This window comes from Pseudophryne corroboree, chromosome 10 (assembly GCF_028390025.1).
Source record: "Pseudophryne corroboree isolate aPseCor3 chromosome 10, aPseCor3.hap2, whole genome shotgun sequence".
Classification (NCBI taxonomy): Eukaryota; Metazoa; Chordata; class Amphibia; order Anura; family Myobatrachidae; genus Pseudophryne; species Pseudophryne corroboree.
The window spans coordinates 226979888-227002576 of NC_086453.1; the positions used below are offsets into that span (position 1 = coordinate 226979888).

The window sequence follows — 22689 nt, forward strand, 5'->3', positions numbered from 1 at the left end:
GGTTGGGAATGCCTGCCCTAGGACGTAAGAGAAAATAGGATTTTAATTACCTACCGGTAAATCCTTTTCTCGTAGTCCGTAGGGGATACTGGGCACCCGCCTGGTGCTTCGTTCTTCCTGCTCTGTTACTTGGTTCAGCTGTTGCTGACCCTGTTTGCAAGTTTGGTTAGCATGGCTTTCCTCTGGTGGTGCTGGTTCGAATTCTCACCACTTTCTTTTTCTATATCCTTCCCTCAAAGTATGTCCATCTCCTCGGGCGCAGTTTCCTAGACTGAGTCTGGTAGAAGGGGCATAGAGGGAGGAGCCAGCACACACATTCAAACTTCTATAGTGCCCATGGCTCCTAGTAGACCTGTCTATACCCCATGGTACTAAATGGATTACCAGTATCCCCTATGGACTACGAGAAAAGGATTTACCGGTAGGTAATTAAAATCCTATTTTCTCTGCAGTTCTTCCTCATGTTTTTAGTAGCATTATAATGGATGATAATATTTTGCTGGATGTTGTTAGTAAACTTATGCCTCTGTAGTTTTTAGTTTGTAGGGTCACCATTATGTGAATGGGAATGAAATTGTCACGATGCTGCCGGCCAATTCTACAAATACACCAATTTGAGAATTGCCACATGCTACGTGGGGGTCACTTTTGACACACAGATTAATCAAACATGGTACACTGCCACCAGCCGAAGGAAAAGTACTATATTTGAAGGCAAACTTTGTCCCTTACCTTCATACACAATTATTATTTTTAAAAAATCGGTAACGTGCCACACGGGGCTTTAGTTCATAAGAGAAACAGAATGAAGACTAGAATTTTAAGTTTTAATTCCAAGAATACTTCAGAGCTTTAGTTACAAAAAGGTGTTACAAAGATTAAGAATATTTAAAAAACACACACAGATTATGGTATGATCTCAACAAATGAAAAGAAATAAAAATGCAGAAAACCTAACTCACTTACTCAAACGAACTTAGGTGGTACTGTTGTAGGGGAGTTTCACAGAATAGACAATGGTCATTTCTAACATGTAGTTGAGTCCCCAAGAAATGCACACCCTGTCCCAGTGAGAGGGACAGATAAAGCCCTCAGCTGCAGCAGCCCCCATCCTTGGGATTTTAACCACTTTCCTGCTGGACACTAAACATACACCATTTTTACATACTGTAGGTGACAAAAGAAACACAAGAGAAGGGAAGGGGGTGTAGCCCAAAGGCACAGGAATCTCTTTCAAAGAGAGTGGCGTCTGTGAGGATCTGTACCTTGTCACCCCTAGATGGTTTTAGGACTAGCCAGGAAGTTTAGTGGCTTAGTCATCTAAACATGTGGAATTCCTTTACTTTCCATCAGGTGATTGATCCAGACATCTCTCCCTTATCAGGATTTATAACCTCTGGTCTGGTCATCGCACATGGGCCCTCATTCCGAGTTGTTCGCTCGCAAGGCGATTTTAGAAGAGTTACACACGCTAAGCCGCCGCCTACTGGGAGTGAATCTTAGCTTCTTAAAATTGCGAACGATGTATTCGCAATATTGCGATTACAAACTACTTAGCAGTTTCAGAGTAGCTTCAGACTTACTCGGCATCTGCGATCAGTTCAGTGCTTGTCGTTCCTGGTTTGACGTCATAAACACACCCAGCGTTCGCCCAGACACTCCTCCGTTTCTCCAGCCACTCCCGCGTTTTTTCCGGAAACGGTAGCGTTTTTATCCACACGCCCATAAAACGCCGTGTTTCCGCCCAGTAACACCCATTTCCTGTCAATCACACTACGATCGCCGGAGCGAAGAAAAAGCCGTGAGTAAAAAAACTATCTTCATAGCAAAATTACTTGGCGCAGTCGCAGTGCGAACATTGCGCATGCGCACTAAGCTGAAAAACGCTGCGATGCGAAGAAAATTACAGAGCGAACGACTCGGAATGAGGGCCATGGAGCATTGTTTTCATCCCTAACTTTAGGGTCTGTAGATAAGGGTTGATATCAGGAAGACAGAATCTACTCTCTCTCTCCCCCAGCCTAGATACATGTAGGTCAAATGCAGGACCCAGCCTGTCAGCCATTTTGTCACATCTAAGCTGAAAGAATACAAAATTATATATATATATATATATATGGGTGGTCTTCTGTATGCCGGCGGTCGGCCTCCCGGCGCTCAGTATACCGGCGCCGGGAGCCCGACAGCCGGCATACCGACACTTATTTTCCCTCGTGGGGGTCCACGACCCCCATAGAGGGAGAATAAAATAGTGTGGCGCGCGTAGCGCGCCACCGTGCCCGTAGCGTGGCGAGCGCAGCGAGCCCGCAAGGGGCTCATTTGCGCTCGCCACGCTGTCGGTAAGCCGGCAGTCGGGCTCACGGCGCCGGGATGCTGGTCGCTGGGAGCCCGACCGCCGGCCAGCTGTAGTGAACCCATATATATATATATATATATATATATATATATATATATATATATATATATATATATATATATATACACACACAGTCACTTGAAATCATTATTGGTGATTATTTCTGCAGGTAATCACATCATCTTAGATCACATATAATTTGTGATTCTCCTTTCTGCGTTTAAACATGACAGACATCTTTGTTGGTATGCCCGCGGCCATGACAGATGCCGGGATCTGGACACCACTCAGGAACCTGGAGCCAGATCAGTGCCCAACATCCCAAAGTATCGGGGTTCAGGGTTAGGGTATATGGGAAGGGGGTTAGCCCTAGTCACCACCCCCTGAGGGTTAGGGTAGGGGATGGGGGGTGTGATGGAATTACTTACCCTCTCCGATGTCTGCATTTCAGTGTCGAGGTGCCGCAGTCAGTCATGTGACTGCCAGCATCCCGACCGCTGGCAAATTGTATGTATTCCCTTTGAACTCTTCTGTCACACAGGAATCTCTAGGAAATTGCATATATGTCTTAAGTTAGTATACTATTCCCTCTCCTCCTGCTTTTAAAGCTTCTGCTGGGATAATATCAATGCCTGGTGTTTTTACATACTTCATTTTAATTGCTCATCTAATTTAGTCTACAGTTGGGGGGTTACCCGTTACGCAACTACAATATTGAAGGTCATTGTTTTCCAGTAACTCAGGGTCTAAGTTTCCAGGCCTGGGGCAATTTAATAGGTGCTTAAAGTGTTCTTGTCCTTTTTCAAGATGGCCATTTAGATCTTTGACGTTTGTGGTGGAGGTTCTAAATTTTCCATTGCAGCTGCGTAATATGCTGTACAGCAGCCGTGAGTCATGCTTTTTACTGGCCTCTTCCATTTCTTGGGCCTTACCTTTCCACCATGCTTCTTTATCTTTGAGTGTTTTTTATTTATTTATTTTTATTGGTCTATTCAGGCACATGTAGTGTTTATTATGGTTAATGTTTTTAATTTGCGCACGTTCATCCACTAAGTCCAAGGTGTTGTTTGAGAAAGATCAAACAACGGATCTCTGTTTAATTGGACATGTCTGTCTGACGAACTAATTTCTTGACGTTTTTGTGTCAGTCCAGCTGTGGTTTATATCATTAGGCGATAGGGGTGTGAAACTGGTTTGGAAAGTTCACCTGGGCATTGAGGTCTTTTAAGGCGTTAAAGTCTAGCATTGGTGTTGGTTTCAAGGAGTTTGGCACTTTCAGATGGGTTTTTAGCTTTGCTCATACTAAATGATCTGATCCAATTGATGTTCCACACATTGCTGTCCCATCCTGTAAGGCACTCTTTTGGAGGATGAATAATCCAGCATACTATTGACTGTACCATTATTGGAGAACCCTGTTAAGAGATGGTTTTGTCAGTGTTGGAATGAGGCGTTACATATTGCAAGATGCTGCGGTTTCCAAGTATAAGCAAGCGAAGACCATTATCATTTAGGTGACCGCATCAAGTACGGCCTAGTGTTCTTCCCAAACCCAGCCAGTAAGGGCCCGTTTGCGCATTCAGATCGCCACATAATATTGTTATGAGAGTTCCATATTGGTTCTGATCTAAACATTTCTGCAGATCACCACAGAAAATATCTTTGTCTTGGTCATTGTTTGGCTCTGTTGGGTCATAAACTCCAATCAAGGCCATGGGCATGGTTGCTGAGAGTTCTAGAATGGCGATACAGTCTGATATTGCCTGGAAACAAGTGACAAACCTCTTTCGTTTGGAATATGGCATGAGAGAGAAAATTCTTAGTAAAATTATCTCCACCCAAATACATATTGTTGCACATTTGGAATTGTGAACAGCTCATTCGCCTTGACTAGGAACTCTAACTTATGTTATTGTGGCCACATCTATGTTGTATTTCTCACGTTCATAAGCTAAAAGGTTAATTTCGCCTACTTGGCATCCAGATCAGATATTCCATTTGCATAGAATGAAAGTTTGCTTTGCAATTTACAGATTTGAGGCTGGCAGTCCATTTTTTGGCAAGGACCCAGCTGCCTCGGATACATCGGTTCTGCCATATGCAATAGTTTTTCTGCGGTTTAGAGTTGTCCTGCCATTGGTTACATAGCTGGGCGTTAATTCCTTCACCATGGAAACCACTCTTCCCCTGCCTATGTGAATAGCCCAGCCTATGTGTATCTCATAGCCGGGCCCAAGCCCAGATTTCCCTTGTTGGTTATTTGCAATGTGTTTAAAATAATGAGGGGGGAAAAAAAAAAAGGATTTGGACAAAACTCCAGCTAGGAGGCGACGATGGGGAGATAGCCAGGCAGTCATGTCATTCCAAAATGCTGTCCATTAATTCATGACTTGTCCTGCAAACTACACCAACGTCATTGGTCAGAACAGAAAACTGGGTAGGCTAATGACCCGCTTATTGAATGTGAGAGGCAGTAATTTGTTAATCCCCTGCTCAGATTGTGTGTGTGTGTGTGTGTGTGTGTGTGTGTGTATATGTGTATAGTGTGTACAGTGTGTATGTGATGCATTCTGTGACAATACAAGAGCTTTGGGTGGAGCCTTAAGAAACAAACTCCTAAAGGTACGTGTGACGCTCAGTATGTCAGTCTAATTCTATACACACATCCTTTTGACAGATCACTTTGAAACCAGATAAGCCATTTCTTATGTTTTACAAACTTGGTAAAATGAAGCTGCTGACTGGCTGGAACCTCTGGCACTCTTCCTTTTGTTGCTGGGAAAAGCGTCCTGAACCATGGAACATAAACCATTCATGCTGCAGTTCCATATCTAAGAGCTGCACAGATGGAGAGGACCTATGAAAATCAGTAACTTAAAGCAAAATAATTTCCTTTGATTTCACCAATATTTTAATTTGGAAATATCCCAAACACAAGAATCCACTGATTTGTGAGCAAGGCAGAAAGTGCTGGAACATGGATGTGCTCTTACGCCATGAATCAGATAAGCACATAAAGGCCAGACCTGTGATTTCTCACACTGCGCATGGTCATAACGCCAAGACTTCCTTCCTCGTCTCAGCTATTCATAGTAGTATGGAAAGCCACCATATTTAGACTTGATGCTAATTGGGTGTAACTGCAATTATGACCTTGGCAGTTCCACTTAGATGTTTGATGCAGCCATGTAAGCGGAACTGCAGCCAATTCAGGCATAACAGAGCACAGAAGACCCAGTGATTACAGATGCATCTCTTGTGCCCAGGATACAGTCAGGATACAGCTTAATGGGGATGATGGCTGCTCTCCCCAGCAGCTGTATTGGGGCAGTGCAGAAACATAGACCAGGCTAAATACAACGGAGATACGTGGTGATCTTCATGCATGCACTGAGAACTCTGAGTCAGGCCCTTGGTCTGCAAGCAACACGTGCTCCTAGTTCTTGTCAGGGGAGGCAGTCAATTAACCGGCTGTCAGGATACAGACCGTCACTTGGGTGGTGGTCCACGCCACCACCCAGTGGGGAATATAACCCTGTGGCGACCAAAGATCACCACGGAGCCCGAAGCATGGTGAGCACAGCGAGCCCGCGAGGGGACAATTTAAGAAAGCACAAACACTGCAGGGATAAAAACAAAAGTTCTGCCACAATGCAAAAACTATTCATACAGAAAAGCAGAGGGGCCTTAGATTTGGAGGACCTCTTCAAACTAGCCCCCATGGCATTTACACCCCTGAGCATACAGAACCGCATATATCCCTGCATGTTAATATACAGTCACAGGTTAACACCTGACAACTTGTACCTTTAGGGTCTACATTGTAGCCGCTCAAACGGTCTAAATGCACTGCATGCCTGATCTGGAATTTTTATCCCATCCTAAATGTTAATCTCATGGCCAAGGATTGCAATACCAGAATCCCCATCCGTTTTTGGGTCCCAATTTACCTGGGATTATACGCATGAAATCCTTGGTATTATGGGATCTGATTACACTGGTAACCGAGTACAGCAGGATCAGGTGCTCACATTCTTGTGAGAGGGAGTGTTGTATGGTCCTCTGCCAGCCACAGTAGAAGAGCCGTAACAATCCGTTAGAGATGAGCGGATTCGGTTTTACTCGGTTCTCAAAACGGCATCTTATTGGCTATCCAAAACACGTGACATCCGTGAGCCAATAAGATGCCGTTTTGAGAACAGAGTAAAACCGAGTAAAACCGAATCCGCTCATCTCTACAATCCGTGCGACACAGAGGCTGGAAGCACACTGTACGGCGCACTGCTAGCCTATATGTGACAGAGCTGCAGCATCATATGATCAAGCTCAAGCACACAAGGCAACGAGAGAAGCATCAGGATGTGGATCTCTTCTGACCACTGTTGTGTGAAGGTAAGTTCAAACGGGGGTGGGGGTGGGGAGATTTGGGAAGAGATAGCAGGCGACTGTTGCGAGACAGATTGCAGGAAAGAGAAGCAGGGAGGCTTGCGAGTGGGGCAATGAATGGCAGGCAGTGGGGCAATGAATGGCAGGGAGGTTACAGGAAGAGGAGGGGGAGATGGATGGCAGGGAGGACAATCCTCTAACCAAAAAACTGCATTACTTTCATTATGATCAAATGAAAATACAGTAGTGTATTAAAAAAATTTTTTTTTATACCCTCTCTCCTTTACTCATAATCTGGTAATTCTAGAATTACAATGCTTACTCAGGACTTCAACTTAGCTCTCTCATTCCTTACACAAATCTAAAATTAAACACTGTTTATCACCCTATGTTCTCAGGCCTATTCCACACCCATATTGCTTATTATTTTAAGTCCTCAGCAAGTCTATTAAAATCAATATTTCAATGATAACTTCTATCCTTCTCCACCTCACTAGTCTCACCCCCCTGCTACATCATTTATTCTATTTTTTCCCCTGAAGGACGAGCACACCAAAATTCAAGATTGCTCATTTAGAAGAGACACTTAGCAACATTCAAAAATGATATATTCAAAAGTTAAAGGAACGTTAGTGAAGAGATGTGCGATAAGGTTGGGGCTAGACTTCCTGTCTGTATCTGCTACAAAACAAATAAAGTATCAGGCTCTACGCAGACTAATTGTTTGTAGAAAGGAAAATTCTTAAGCTACCCACAGCTATTTCGACAGCTAATTTAAATCAAGTTTTCACTAATGGCAGTGGATGTACACAGGCACGCCTATTACGGTTCAAAGCAGGATAGATCGGATATCCTTCAGCATTGAGTCTGCACAGGCAATACAGTCATCTACTAGTATGTGGAGTTCAGCACACAGACTAGGCTGCATCTGATCCAGTCGTAGCCTAGTCTGTGTGCATGTGGTAGGGAATATAGATTGTGAGCTCCACTGGACAGAGACTGATGTGAATGGCCAAATATTCTCTGTAAAGCGCTGCGGAATATGTGCGCTATATAAAGAACTGGTAATATAGAAATAATAAATAATTACTGCTATCCAAGCACAGGGCCATTGCTGAGCACAGATCGCCTGATGGGCTCTGTTATAAAACGCGTCATCTGCAAAATGTTTGACCAGCAACAATTTTGTCATTTCTTCAGTCCTCAATCATAGACCCGGATAGATGCCAATAACTAAAGAGAGCAACGTTGCTTAGAAGGAAAGCACTTCTCCATCTTCATCAGCTCAAAGCCAGAGCCCGTGAGACCATGGGAAATGCTCCAATGCAGGCTGCAGTTTAGGACCCACACAAAGGGTTAGGCCAGCAATAGGATAACTGATATGCTGTGTTTTGTCATTTTAGATTTTTGTTCTATATCAATTCAAAGTAGGACAACGGACGAGGTATTCTAGTGACTGCTAATAGAGGAGAGAATGGAATTGGCCCATTTAATTTAATTACAGAACCAGAGGAAACCTTCATGGGAAAGTCAATAGGTTCCATATACAAATCATTTATTTTGGTGGCTCAGTTTCCCATTAACACTAAATTTACATGTTTTATCCCAGGAAAGCATAATCTCTTCCTTCTTTGCCAGAGCACCTCATACAAATACAAGACAGCACAAAGAACGGCACTAGGGGCCCATCTAAAGAACCATAAGAGCTTAGACAGGCACGTGGAGCAGAGAACCCCTGTGAATGAAACACACAGCTATTTGATCTCTACAATAAACGCAGAGATTAAATTAACAATCTGTTTATTATAAAGAATTAAAAAATAGTAGCCATTGCTTTTTTAATATGTAATACAGCTATGTTAACATGTTCTATATACAATAGTACAGTTAGGAATTTAGCATCTCAGCCTCAAGATTGAAATGATGGAGCTCAAAAAAAACCTGTGGTTTTGCCGACAGTCAAAGGCTTGATACTGTATAACGCAGCTGTTTACGGACATGTACATCAAATACAGACAGAATAACCCCACACATCCTGAGAATGATATATACCCAGAGTGGCATAACTGTGTTGTAACTCTAAAATGTTTAGATGCTGAAATACTCATGGATGCCCTTCCTCTCCACATCTGGCAACACTTCGTCTTCATATCAGTTATCGGTGCTATATTTGGGGTGCATGATGTAATTTTAATATAGTTAATGCAAATCTTTTATACACATCAATTAGGCAGGTCCTCTCTGCCAAGATGCCAATTTTTCCACAGTGGCGGCAGAAGCAGCACAGAGGCTGGTACCAGGTGTCTCTTATTCCGCTGCTCAGAACGTTCTGTGAGATATCTTGTGCACAGCAGCCACGGACTACATCCAGCAGAGGAAGAGTTATTGGTACAATCGCTGAGTGTTTACTCATCGTCTGAGAATTCCAGATCCTGCACAATATCTTCCTCTCCCTTGGCTAATTCTTTCAAGTCGGCCTGCGAGAGGCGCTGCTCCTCCTTTTTCTTCTTCTGTTTCTTTTTCTTGTGGGCTCCAACTTCTCCCCCCACCTCCTCGTCTTCATCCTGCGATTCCCCTGTGGGCGGAAGAGCAAATATAAATTCTGCTTTATCAGGAAGGAACAAGCCGGCCGAGGGTGGCTCATCACTAATTAATCTCGGCGCTCATTAATTTATCGCTGCTTGCTGCAGCATCCAGATAGAGAGGGCACTAGCCCAAGTCAAGCTTTGCAGCCAGATGCGTGTCTAAAGGAGAGCCACCTTCATATACGGCTTTGGAAGTTGCCCCTGTGCATAATTAATTTGGTATATGGCCTGGTTTGAAAAGAATATATAAATGTGCCATGACAAATTTAATAGAACACAGGGGAAAAAAATGAAATCGGGTAGTGTCAACACAAAAAATATACCCTAAACCTATATTAAAGCCGGCGTTCCACCTTCTAGTACGGGTAACCCAATACAGTTAAATCAACAAATAAAACCACTAGGAAAGCTCTCTCAGTATGACAGGTTACTGGCACATAAACATTATCACAACATTTGAAAACAGAACAGACTATGGGGCCTATTTATCACTATCCGTATCTTGGATGCGGATGTCATGATCAAATCACCCAAACTCGCACTGCGATAACTGATTACATCGTAGGAATGTATCAATTATCACATACAGGAACAGAGCTTGCGGTCAAGCTCTGACCCTGTGATAACTCTGCGCCGTATCATCGGGGTATTTTTCGTAAAAAATATCCTGATGTCCTGTTGCGCATGCGCTGCCTTCTTCCTGACATCGCCGTCCGGTCGACCCCCCCGTCACGACTACCCCCATCGCAAGTACCCCCACGCGCCGCGGACCTCCCCGCAGCAGGATAATATACTCACTTGTCCAGGGAGCCGGTCCGCGCTGCTTCTGCTGGCTGCCGGGCACCGGATCCTGTGTGCTGTGGTGACCCCCGGTGCTGTAAAGTGCGCTGCCACTTTGCAGCGTCACTTTACTGGACCGGGGTCACATTGCAGCATATAGGGGACCTGGCAGCGCTCAGCGGAGCAGTGGTCACTGGCTCCCTGGACAGGCGAGTATGTTTTTGGGGTTTTATTTACTTTTTCTTTTTTTTTTCTTTTTTTTACTCTGATCAGCTTGTGTGTCCATCAGACACACATAGCTGATCATTGGAGCCAGGTCCCGCTCAGCTTTCTCTGCCAGGGGCAGAGAAAGCTGGGCAAATGCCTCCCTATTGCAGTGCTACCCTGTGATTTTTCCAATCTGAGCTGGTGAGATTATCACAGGGCACACTGCAGTATTTTTTCACATTTTTTTTTTTTTTTAAATAAATCTGGTTAGATCGTATTTCCCATTATAAGTATGGGGAATGCGATGTTGCTTACTAAACAAAAAACAAAAACAAAAAAAAAAAGTGAATTAATGGGTTTGGAGCAGTTTTTCACGAAAACTGCTCCAAATGCCCTTTAATACATTCAGGTGATACTAAAATAATGTGAAAAGGGTGTGAAAACACCATTTTTCACATTATTTTAGTAAAAATATTGTTAATAAATAGACCTCTATTTCTTTAGAAATGTATGTTCAATATTAAGCATTGGATTGCATGTAAAGGGGAAAAAATGTAAATCAATTAAACATTCCTACTCCTCAATTATATGTGCCCTGGACCTGGGAGTAATCAGTGGAAGGGTGTAGGAGCGGATGGATGAGTAGCAGGCTATGTAAATGTGCACTTGGGGGGAGCAGTAGTGCACTGTGCCTGCCAGATCTCCGCTCTCCCTCTATCTGGTGATTAATGACACAAGGCCTGCGATAAAGCGTTCTGTCCCACACTGCCTCCACAGCTCATTACCGACCAGCTGTACTAGATTAACCCCCTAATTCCTGGTCCCCATCACATCCCTTCTCTCAGAAACATTCTTAGCAAAGAAACAAGTAGAACACCAGCAGTATTAAGCATAACAGTAGGTAAACATACAACTGCAGCAGCGTACCACACCCCGCCATATTCTAAAGCTGGCCTTACACTTGTCCGATATGGCCTCTTTTCACCCGATTCTGACGGATCGGGCCAGGAAATCGAGTGAAAACTGGCCAAATCGCAGGTGCTTGACATCTAATCCGATACGTTGCGCGGTCCTGTGCGTCGGTGGTCGGACGTGCTTCACATAGTATAAATCGGATCAGCAGCCATCAGGTGCACATCGCGGCAAGTGCGATATATTGCATACAATTTCGCGGATGTATTCACTTGAGTGGCTTTTCTCTGGACCCGCCCCCCCCCACCCACACAGCAGCATGCGATATATTGTATGCGATAAATCGCATGTAAAAATGGCACATTCAGTACCAAATCGGATGGAAGCACTCCGGGAAGCTGCCGGGGAAGTTCAAGGGAAATCGGATCTGACTTGTGCCTCAGACAAGTCGCAGTAATGTATGGGGGCCATAAGACTAAAATCACCATCTCAAATTTATGAAAAAGGTCAACAATCATCAGACATTGCAGCAAGCTCTCCTAGTAGCTGCCATACACTGGAATATGCTCTACTAGTGTACAGTATTATGCAGACACGTTATATGGCTTACCATCCAAACCACTGCTATCATCATCCTCCACCTTATATTCACCCTCTACCTCCTCTTCTGAGCTCTCATCAGACGACTCACCCTTGTGCTTGGGTTTCGGCTTTCCTGGATTAACAAAGACAAGTAAGTTAGTTTGAGGAGTGCTGGGACTCCACTCCAAGAAGCCGCACAGACTGACATCTGCAATTTTTAATTTAAAACACACTCCTTCCAAAGTATATCAATCAGGAGGACACAGGTGAGCATCCATAGCAGAGGATATTAATGATCGCATCCAGGTCAGACTTTTGGGACACTCCTACTTAAAGGGCACTTACCACAGTATACTACATGGCTTCAAACACATTTATTAGTTTCATGATCAATCATACAAGATCAGGGTAGGGATATAGCCCAAAACACAGCAGGTTCCTGTCAGTAATCCCACTGAAGGACACCATAGCCAGGGACTGTTAGCCACCTTCCAGTGAAAACAGAGAATCACTGGGCATTCCTCTGTTCAACAACTGCACACAGATTGTCTAACATAGGAAGTTCTACCAAAATAATGGAATATATATATATATATAATAATGCATATGTTTTGTAAATATGCATATGATGGAGATAATAAGAATTTACTCACCGGTAATTCTATTTCTCGTAGTCCGTAGTGGATGCTGGGAACTCCGTAAGGACCATGGGGAATAGACGGCTCCGCAGGAGACTGGGCACATCTAAAGAAAGAATTAGGACTATCTGGTGTGCACTGGCTCCTCCCCCTATGACCCTCCTCCAAGCCTCAGTTAGGACACTGTGCCCGGAAGAGCTGACACAATAAGGAAGGATTTTGAATCCCGGGTAAGACTCATACCAGCCACACCAATCACACCGTATAACTCGTGATAGGAAACCCCGGTTAACAGTATGATAACAAAAGGAGCCTCTGAACAGATGGCTCGCAATAATAACCCGATTTTTATAACAATAACTATTTACAAGTATTGCAGACAATCCGCACTTGGGATGGGCGCCCAGCATCCACTACGGACTACGAGAAATAGAATTACCGGTGAGTAAATTCTTATTTTCTCTGTCGTCCTAGTGGATGCTGGGAACTCCGTAAGGACCATGGGGATTATACCAAAGCTCCCAAACGGGCGGGAGAGTGCGGACGACTCTGCAACACCGAATGAGAGAACTCCAGGTCCTCCTCAGCCAGGGTATCAAATTTGTAGAAATTTGCAAACGTGTTTGCCCCTGACCAAGTTGCAGCTCGGCAAAGTTGTAAAGCCGAGACCCCTCGGGCAGCCGCCCAAGATGAGCCCACCTTCCTTGTGGAATGGGCTTTTACAGATTTAGGCTGCGGTAGTCCTACCGCAGAATGCGCCAGCTGAATAGTGCTACAAATCCAGCGCGCAATAGTCTGCGTAGAAGCAGGAGCACCCAGTTTGTTGGGTGCATACAGGATAAACAGCGAGTCAGTTTTCCTGACTCCAGCCGTCCTGGAAACATAAATTTTCAGGGCCCTGACTACGTCCAGTAACTTGGAATCCTCCAAGTTCCCAGTAGCCGCAGGTACCACAATAGGCTGGTTTAAGTGAAAAGCTGATACCACCTTCGGGATAAATTGAGGACGAGTCCTCAATTCTGCCCTATTCATATGGAAAATCAGATAAGGGCTTTTATAGGACAAAGCCGCCAATTCTGACACACGCCTGGCTGAAGCCAGGGCCAACAGCATGACCACTTTCCACGTGAGATATTTCAAATCCACAGTCTTAAGTGGTTCAAACCAATGTGATTTCAGGAACTCCAAAACCACATTGAGATCCCAAGGTGCCACTGGGGGCACAAAAGGAGGCTGAATATGCAGAACTCCCTTGACAAAAGTCTGAACTTCAGGCAGGGAAGCCAGTTCTTTCTGGAAGAAAATCGACAGGGCCGAAATCTGGACCTTAATGGACCCCGATTTGAGGCCCAACGTCACCCCTGTTTGCAGGAAATGCAGGAATCGACCCAGTTGAAATTCCTCCGTTGGGGCCTTCCTGGCCTCACACCACGCAACATATTTTCGCCAAATGCGGTGATAATGGTTTGCGGTGACATCCTTCCTGGCTTTGATCAGGGTAGGAATGACTTCCTCCGGAATACCCTTTTCCTTCAGGATCCGGTGTTCAACCGCCATGCCGTCAAACGCAGCCGCGGTAAGTCTTGGAACAGACAGGGCCCCTGCTGCAGCAGGTCCTGTCTGAGCGGCAGAGGCCAATAGTCCTCTGAAAGCATCTCTTGAAGTTCCGGGTACCAAGCTCTTCTTGGCCAATCCGGAACCACGAGTATAGTTTTCACTCCTCGCCTTCGTATTATTCTCAGTACCTTGGGAATGAGAGGCAGAGGAGGAAACACATAAACCGACTGGTACACCCACGGTGTTACTAGAGCGCCCACAGCGATCGCCTGAGGGTCCCTTGACCTGGCGCAATATCTTTTTAGCTTTTTGTTGAGGCGGGACGCCATCATGTCCACCTGTGGTCTTTCCCACCGGTTTACCAGCATTTGGAAGACTTCTGGATGAAGTCCCCATTCTCCCGGGTGGAGGTCGTGCCTGCTGAGGAAGTCTGCTTCCCAGTTGTCCACTCCCGGAATGAACACTGCTGTCAGTGCTAACACATGATTTTCCGCCCATCTGAGAATCCTTGTGGCTTCTGCCATTGCCCTCCTGCTTCTTGTGCCGCCCTGTCTGTTTACATGGGCGACCGCCGTGATGTTGTCTGATTGGATCAGTACCGACTGGTTCTGAAGCAGGGGCCTTGCTTGGCTTAGGGCATTGTAGATGGCCCTTAGCTCCAGAATATTTATGTGAAGCGAAATCTCCTGATCTGACCACAGTCCTTGGAAATTTCTTCCCTGTGTGACTGCCCCCCAGCCCCGAAGGCTGGCATCCGTGGTCACCAGGACCCAGTCCTGTATTCCGAATCTGCGGCCCTCTAGTAGATGAGCCCTCTGCAGCCACCACAGCAACGACACCCTGGTCCTTGCCGACAGGGTTATCCGCTGTTGCATCTGGAGATGGGACCCGGACCATTTGTCCAACAGGTCCCACTGGAAAGTCCTTGCGTGGAACCTTCCGAATGGAATTGCTTCGTACGAAGCCACCATTTTTCCCAGGACTCGTGTGCATTGATGTACCGACACCTGTCCTGGTTTTAGGAGGTCTCTGACTAGAGATGACAACTCCTCGGCTTTTTCCACTGGAAGAAATACTTTTTTCTGGTCTGTGTCCAGAATCATTCCCAGGAACAGAAGACGTGTCTTCGGGACCAGCTGTGACTTTGGAATATTGAGAATCCAGCCGTGCTGTTGTAGCACTTCCCGAGAAAGTGCTACCCCCACTACCAACTGTTCTTTGGACCTCGCCTTTATCAGGAGATCGTCCAAGTACGGGATAATTAAAACTCCCTTCTTGCGAAGGAGTATCATAATTTCGGCCATTACCTTGGTAAAGACCCTCGGTGCCGTGGATAACCCAAACGGCAGCGTCTGGAACGGATAGTGACAGTCCTGTACCACAAATCTGAGGTACTCCTGGTGCGGAGGGTAAATGGGGACATGTAGGTATGCATCCTTGATGTCCAGGGAGACCATGTAATCCCCCTCTTCCAGGCTCGCAATAACCGCCCTGAGCGATTCCATCTTGAACTTGAACCTTTTGATATAAGTGTTCAAGGCTTTTAAATTTAAGATGGGTCCCACCGAACCGTCCGGTTTCGGTACCACAAACATTGTGGAATAGTAACCCTTTCCTTGCTGAAGGAGGGGTACCTTGACAATCACTTGCTGTGAATACAGTTTTTGGATAGCCACCAACACTGCCTCCTTGGCAGAGGGAGTTGCTGGTAAGGCAGATTTTAGAAAACGGCGGTGGGGGGGGGGGGGACATCTCGAATTCCAGCCTGTACCCCTGAGATACTACTTGAAGGATCCAGGGATCCACCTGTGAGAGAGCCCACTGTGTGCTGAAATTTCTGAGACGGGCCCCCACCGTACCCGGGTCCGCCTGTGAAGCCCCAGCGTCATGCTGTGGACTTACCGGACGCGGGGGAGGACTTTTGCTCTTGGGAACTGGCTGTATGCTGCAGCTTTTTCCCTCTACCTTTGCCTCTCGGCAGAAAGGACGCGCCTCGAGCCCTCTTGTGTTTTTGGGGCCGAAAGGACTGTACTTGATAATACGGTGCTTTCTTTTGCTGTGGGGTAGCTTGTGGCAAAAATGTCGATTTCCCATCCGTAGCTGTGGAAACTAGGTCTGAAAGACCATCCCAAACAGTTCCACCCCCTTATAAGGCAAAACTTCCATGTGCCTTTTTGAATCGGCATCACCTGACCACTGCCGAGTCCATAATCCCCTTCTGGCGGCAATGGACATTGCACTTATTTTTGATGCCAGCCGGCAAATATCCCTCTGTGCATCACGCATGTATAAGACAGCGTCTTTTATATGCTCTACTGTCAGCAAAATATTGTCCCTATCTAGGGTATCAATATTATCCAACAGGGAATCTGACCACGCAGCAGCAGCACTGCACATCCATGCTGATGCAATCGCTGGTCGCAATATAATGCCCGTGTGTGTATATATAGCTTTTAGGGTAGCTTCCTGCTTTCTATCGGCAGGATCCTTTAGGGCGGCCGTATCCGGAGACGGTAGTGCCACCTGTTTTGATAAACGTGTAAGCGCTTTATCTACCCTAGGGGATGTTTCCCAACGTGACCTATCCTCTGGTGGGAAAGGGTACGCTGCCAATAACCGTTTAGAAATGATCAATTTCTTATCGGGGGAAGTCCAGGCTTCCGCACACACCTCATTTAATTCCTCAGATGCAGGAAAAACTACTGGGAGTTTTTTCTCACCGAACATAATACCCTTTTTTGTGGTACCTGGGGTACTATCAGAAATGTGTAATAAATGTTTCATTGCCTCAATCATGTAACGGGTGGACCTATTGGAGGGTACATTAGTCTCATCGTCGTCGACACTGGAGTTGGTATCCGTGTCGACATCTGTGTCTGCCATCTGAGGTAGCGGGCGTTTTAAAGCCCCTGATGACATTTGAGACGCTGGAACAGTCACAAGCTGAGTAGCCGGCTGTCCTATGTCGTCAAACCTTTTATGTAAGGAGCTGACACTGTCACGTAATTCCTTCCATAAGTCCATCCACACAGGTGTCGACCCCTCAGGGGGTGACAACACATTTACAGGCATTTGCTCTGCCTCCACATCATTTTCCTCATCATACATGTCGACACAGTGGTACCGACACACAGCACACACACAGGGAATGCTCTGACAGAGGACAGGACCCCACAAAGCCCTTTGGGGAGACAGAGGGAGAGTATGCCAGCACACACCAGAGCGCTATATACCACAGGGATATCACCTATAAAGTGTTTTTTCCCCTTATAGCTGCATATATATTATACTGCGCCTAAATTTGTGCCCCCCCCTCTCTTTTTTACCCTTTCTGTAGTGCAGGACTGCAGGGGAGAGCCAGGGAGCGATCCTTCCAGCGGAGCTGTGAGGGAAAATGGCGCCAGTGTGCTGAGGGAGATGGCTCCGCCCCTTTTTCGGTGGGCTTTCTCCCGCAATTTTAAGATTTCTGGCAGGGGTTAATATACACCTATATAGCCTCTGGGGCTATATATGGTGTCAGTTTGCCAGCCAAGGTGTTATTTATTGCTGCTCAGGGCGCCCCCCCCCCAGCGCCCTGCACCCATCAGTGACCGCAGTGTGTGGTGTGCATGAGGAGCAATGGCGCACAGCTGCAGTGCGCTACCTTGGAGAAGACAGAAGTCTTCAGCCGCCGATTTTCCGGACCTTCTTGCTTCTGGCTCTGTAAGGGGGACGGTGGCGCGGCTCCGGGAACGGACGACGAGGTCGGGTCCTGTGTGCGATCCCTCTGGAGCTAATGGTGTCCAGTAGCCTAAGAAGCCCAAGCTACCACCACTTAGGTAGGTTCGCTTCTTCTCCCCTTAGTCCCTCGGTGCAGTGAGCCTGTTGCCAGCAGGTCTCACTGTAAAATAAAAAACCTAAATTATACTTTCTTTCTAGGAGCTCAGGAGAGCCCCTAGTGTGCATCCAGCTCAGCCGGGCACAGAAATCTGAGGCTTTGAGGAGGGTCATAGGGGGAGGAGCCAGTGCACACCAGATAGTCCTAATTCTTTCTTTAGATGTGCCCAGTCTCCTGCGGAGCCGTCTATTCCCCATGGTCCTTACGGAGTTCCCAGCATCCACTAGGACGTCAGAGAAATTTAAATACAAGGTAATAAACACTGAACAATAATACTCTCTAAGTGACCAGGATAGAGCCACCAATGACGTAGCAGAGACCTTTAGTATATGGCCTATAACTGCTTCCACTGAAAACCACCAATCTCAGATAGAAGCACTGTATTACCTGTACACCCTATATGAGATCACATAGCAAAGACATGGTAGCACTGGTACCAAGACTGCACACATTGCCTTGGGAACGGGTTTGAGCAATACTTTAAACAGGCCACAGGGGGAACTGGTTCTTGCACTCTGTGGTACTGTAGTACAGAATATAATTACACATACAGGACTTAGGGAGACATTTACTAAGCAGTGATAAGAGCGCAGAAGTGTGCCAGTGGAGAAGCTGCCCATGGCAACCAATCAGCACTGGAGTAACATCTATAATTTGCATACTATAAAATTATACAGAGCTGCTGATTGGTTGATGGGGCAACTTCTCCACTAACTCACTTCTCCACTCGTATCACTGCTTAGTAAACGTCCCCCTTACTCCGGGTACTCACGGAGTGATCGCTGCTTTAATTCTAAGCAATCTGACTAGATTGCTTAGATTTTAAGCAGGACCGCTCCGTGTGTAGCCCCCACAGCGTATCGCTGCTGCTAGATTGGCCAATCTAGCGGGTCGCTCACTGCACCCGCTGGGTGAAATGAGCGCCCCCCCCCCCCCACGCTCAGCACACATCGCACTGTGCTGAGCGGCGGGAGAGATGTGTGCTGAGCGGTTCGCTCACCACACATCTCTCCCGCATCGGCCAGTGAGTACTGGCCTTTAGAGTCCTCAACAATAAGCCCACTGAGCAACTTCAAAGTGATTCGTGATGGACCTGTAACATTAGCATTGTATGTTATCAACGTATGTAATGGCAGATGATACAGCATTGCAGTTTATGTTCCTGGCCACAGTAACCCCTGCACAATGCTACTGTTCAGTCTACCCAGATGTTACACACTATGAGTGTGTTTTGTTTGCAGAGTCCTGACAGGAACATGTATCCAGCAGGGTGCGAATGGCAAGTCTGGGTGAGTGGAAGCGAGAAAGTGGCTGAATGAGAGTAACAGTGGAAAGCTCAGGAGACCCAACGAGGTCTGAAAGAGCGCAGAGCTGGAGAGTGACGATTTGACAATAAATAAACGTAAACAAAATAATTACACACACGTACATATATATATATATATATATATATATACACATATATATATATATATATATATATATATATATATATATATATATATACACATACACACACATACATACATACATACACACCTATACATACGCACACACCTATATTTAATTAAAAAAGTAAACTACAAGTCACTTGATATAGTGAAGGGGTTAAAATAGGAAAAGGCAGTGCAAAGATGAACCCTACAGAGCCCCCTCGCACTCCTGGATGTGATTCTGGGCAGAGTAACGAGCCAGGTCTCAAACGTCCATTAGAGGGCCGTCAGTAAGCACTCGCACGGTGCTCATTAGAGAGGCTCTCACGGATACTCCAGCTGCCTACTCCTCTCTGCTAATTACCTGACAAGGCGTCCATCCGGCCCTGCTGGAGGAGCCATTAATAAGCCTTGGCTGCATGTTGTGCTCAGTCACAGGCTGGTACCTCGCTGCTGCAGTGGAAGATGCGTTATATGAACAAGTAATGGACTGGTCTATGTTGTACATCTGGACATATAACAACTGCTATTGCCGTTAAAGGGGTTACATTGTGTCCTACCACCTTACATATCATCCCAGCATTCGACTGCCACTTGCAGTTTCTATTGCACACCCGTAACCTGCCATCTGTTAGATGAAAACTAAATACAAGAGAAAACTTTAATGTAGTCCCGGTGGTGTCACAAGATCGCAGTATACTTAGGCTTGCAATAATATCCCTTTAATCCACGGCACCTATAATTTACACAGGTTCTGTGGCTTGCTAAATTCAAGCCTGCATCTGACCCGGTTTTAATCACCAACAGAACCTGTGTAAATCACAGGTGTCCTAGATTAAAGGGATATTACAGCAAGCCTCCATCTGATACCATACCAATATGGATTCAGCTCACACACTGGACAACCTAATCCTGTGCCGCTCATGCTTTTTATTCATCTAAGCTACAAATGCCTATTTTATATAATTATGTCACAAAATACAAAGGTTTTTCATATTACAATGCAAAATAACACAAAAAAAAGCCGACATCCTTTAGAAGTCCCTCTTTCCATTCTCCAACTGGATTTCAAGTGTTTTCATGTGGAAATCAGATTGACAAAAAGAAAAAGGAAAATAATCTTCCATAGGCGCTGTATAAACTTGCAGGCTGCAGTGCGATTTCCCCACATGGTGTGCTGTAGCTCTAGTCTATTATATTATATTATAACGGATATAAAATATGAAACAATCTGAATAGATGTGTCTCTTTTGCAACTTTTAAAGCCTGTACACAGAAGTGTGGTCAAATTGTTTTGCTTCCACTGCACTTTAACAGGTGTCTGGGTAAGAGGGTTGTACAGTATGTCACAGATGTCTGTGGAGGGACATCGGTGCACTTTATAGATGATGAGACACGACAGGGGTAATATTAACATGCCCTAATATGCTCAGTAGCAATTCTGTCATCTGCTCTGCAGTACACCGGCGTATCTCCATAGAGACGTAATAATCTCAAGGTGAGCCTCAATCTTTCCTCTGTTCACCTGTCAAAAAACACAGGAGATGGATTTGTGTGCCCACAATTTTTGTTTTTCTACAATTTGCAGAATGCTGGCTGGAATCTCTTTATTCTTTGTCCCTGCATATGTATAAATGCACCCGATGTTCTCAAACATATTTGCCAAGTCCGCAGCAGAGGGTTTAAGACTGAAAACCTGATCACACAATGCTGATTACCATTTGGTACCACTTTTGCAATGTGAAAAGATCATACATATTCAGTGCCTATTCAAATAATCAGGACAAACAGAGTAACAATGGTTAACGGGCAACCACCAAATCAAGTCTCTGGCCAAATTGGCTCTTGCTGTGGTAATTCTCCAGCGAGACCCTCAACTCTCAAGCACTGAAAAACCCATCATATTTTCAGCTTGTTCCAAACTGGTCGCTCTCATTGTTCAGACAGATGTTCCAAATTACATCTCATCTCCCCTAAGGTATCATAGCTACAGAGGGCAGGTCCACCTGTGGTCACAGAGGCCTGTGCAACACTCACAGACAGAATTAACACCACATTTCTGGCAAGCAGCTGTGGTTGGTGTGCATAGGCGCAGCTGTGTAGTCATCATGGAGGTCTGGACCCTAGAACGGTCCCGGCAGATGGGAGAAAAAGACCCCCACTGCCACCCCAGAGAATAACATGGAGAACATTCCGTGCTTTCAGCAGGGGAATGAGGGCAAAGACTTATTCCAAACTAGTCTATTGATAGGGGCCAAAACCTAAATGAGCGCCATAGAAAGCGCTGATTACTGAAGTTAGCATCTCATTACGTTACCACAAACATGGGAAGCAGAATAGAGACAAGGACAGTGATAAGAAAATGGTGACATGGAAATTCTTTAAGAATCCCAGAAAAGACCATATGCAGTAACATAAGAATATGAAACACAATATAATACACCAGACTGTAAAATATACAAAATCAGGATGTAATAGAATAGGAAAGATGGTAAAACAAAAGATTTGGCAGGTATCAAGAGGATTTGCAGCACATACGAGGGAAGGGTGGCTCACTATACCCCTTTTCCACTATAAGCACGGGTCGCAGCCGCGTCGCCTGACATGGCTGCAACCTGTGCTACAGCCCCCTTTCAGCAGCGCTCACCAACCCGGCATATTGCCGGGTTGGTGACGCTGCTAGTGATGCGGCAGGGGCGGCGTTGGGAGATCACATGATCTCCCAGCGCCGCCCTCCCTATACACTGTGAACGGGAGCCGTGTCGCCTCGACACGGCTCCCGTTCACACTAGACAGCTAGCCGGGTTGAACACGTGTTCAACCCGAATAGCTACCCGGGTAGGATTCCCAGATCACTTGATCCGGGAATTAGTCGGGGGACCCGTTTCCACTAGGGAAAAACACGGGTAAATGCGCGCCCCCGCGCATGTACCCGTGTTTTAAGGAGCTAGTGGAAAAGGGTAAGGTAATAAATCCTCTCACGTGTCTGATGTTCTCTATTTCATCCTAAATTCCTGCCAGGCCAGAGCAGCAGACCACGGCTTCCCCTCACAGCCACTACACTGCCACTCATACTGTCCCAACATCTGGTGTAAGATGGCGGGGCTGGCAGAAACATGGCCATACATTGAGGTGCGTTGTATGATCAGAATTCTGCGTTTGAAGAGCACACCAGCAGGACATTTATCGCCAACTTGTCGAGCTGTACGGTGAGAAGGTCATGTCATGGAAACAGGTTTGGTGCACTGCCTGTGGTGGACGTGCTTTGCCGGCCGGATCCCTGCTCATCTTGAACGTTTGTCCTGCCATTATCAAAGGCAGTGCACCTAACCTGTCTCCATGACATGACGTTATCATCGCACACCGAGACATGTTG

At 45.9% G+C, this 22689-nt stretch overlaps 1 protein-coding gene across 5 annotated transcripts in view; it reads right to left on the bottom strand.

Moving 5' to 3' along the window:
• Positions 1 to 8525: 8525 nt before the first annotated feature.
• Positions 8526 to 22689, bottom strand: part of NOC2L (NOC2 like nucleolar associated transcriptional repressor) — a 160617-nt gene continuing 146453 nt past the window's right edge. For all 5 annotated transcript variants that reach the window (XM_063943126.1, XM_063943125.1, XM_063943128.1 and 2 more), the window contains 2 exons: positions 11837 to 11941; positions 8526 to 9317 (listed from right to left, as the gene is read on the bottom strand). In XM_063943126.1, the coding sequence (XP_063799196.1) occupies positions 9148 to 9317; positions 11837 to 11941 (275 nt within the window). In that variant the 3' untranslated portion in view covers positions 8526 to 9147. The remainder of the gene's footprint in view (positions 9318 to 11836; positions 11942 to 22689) is intronic.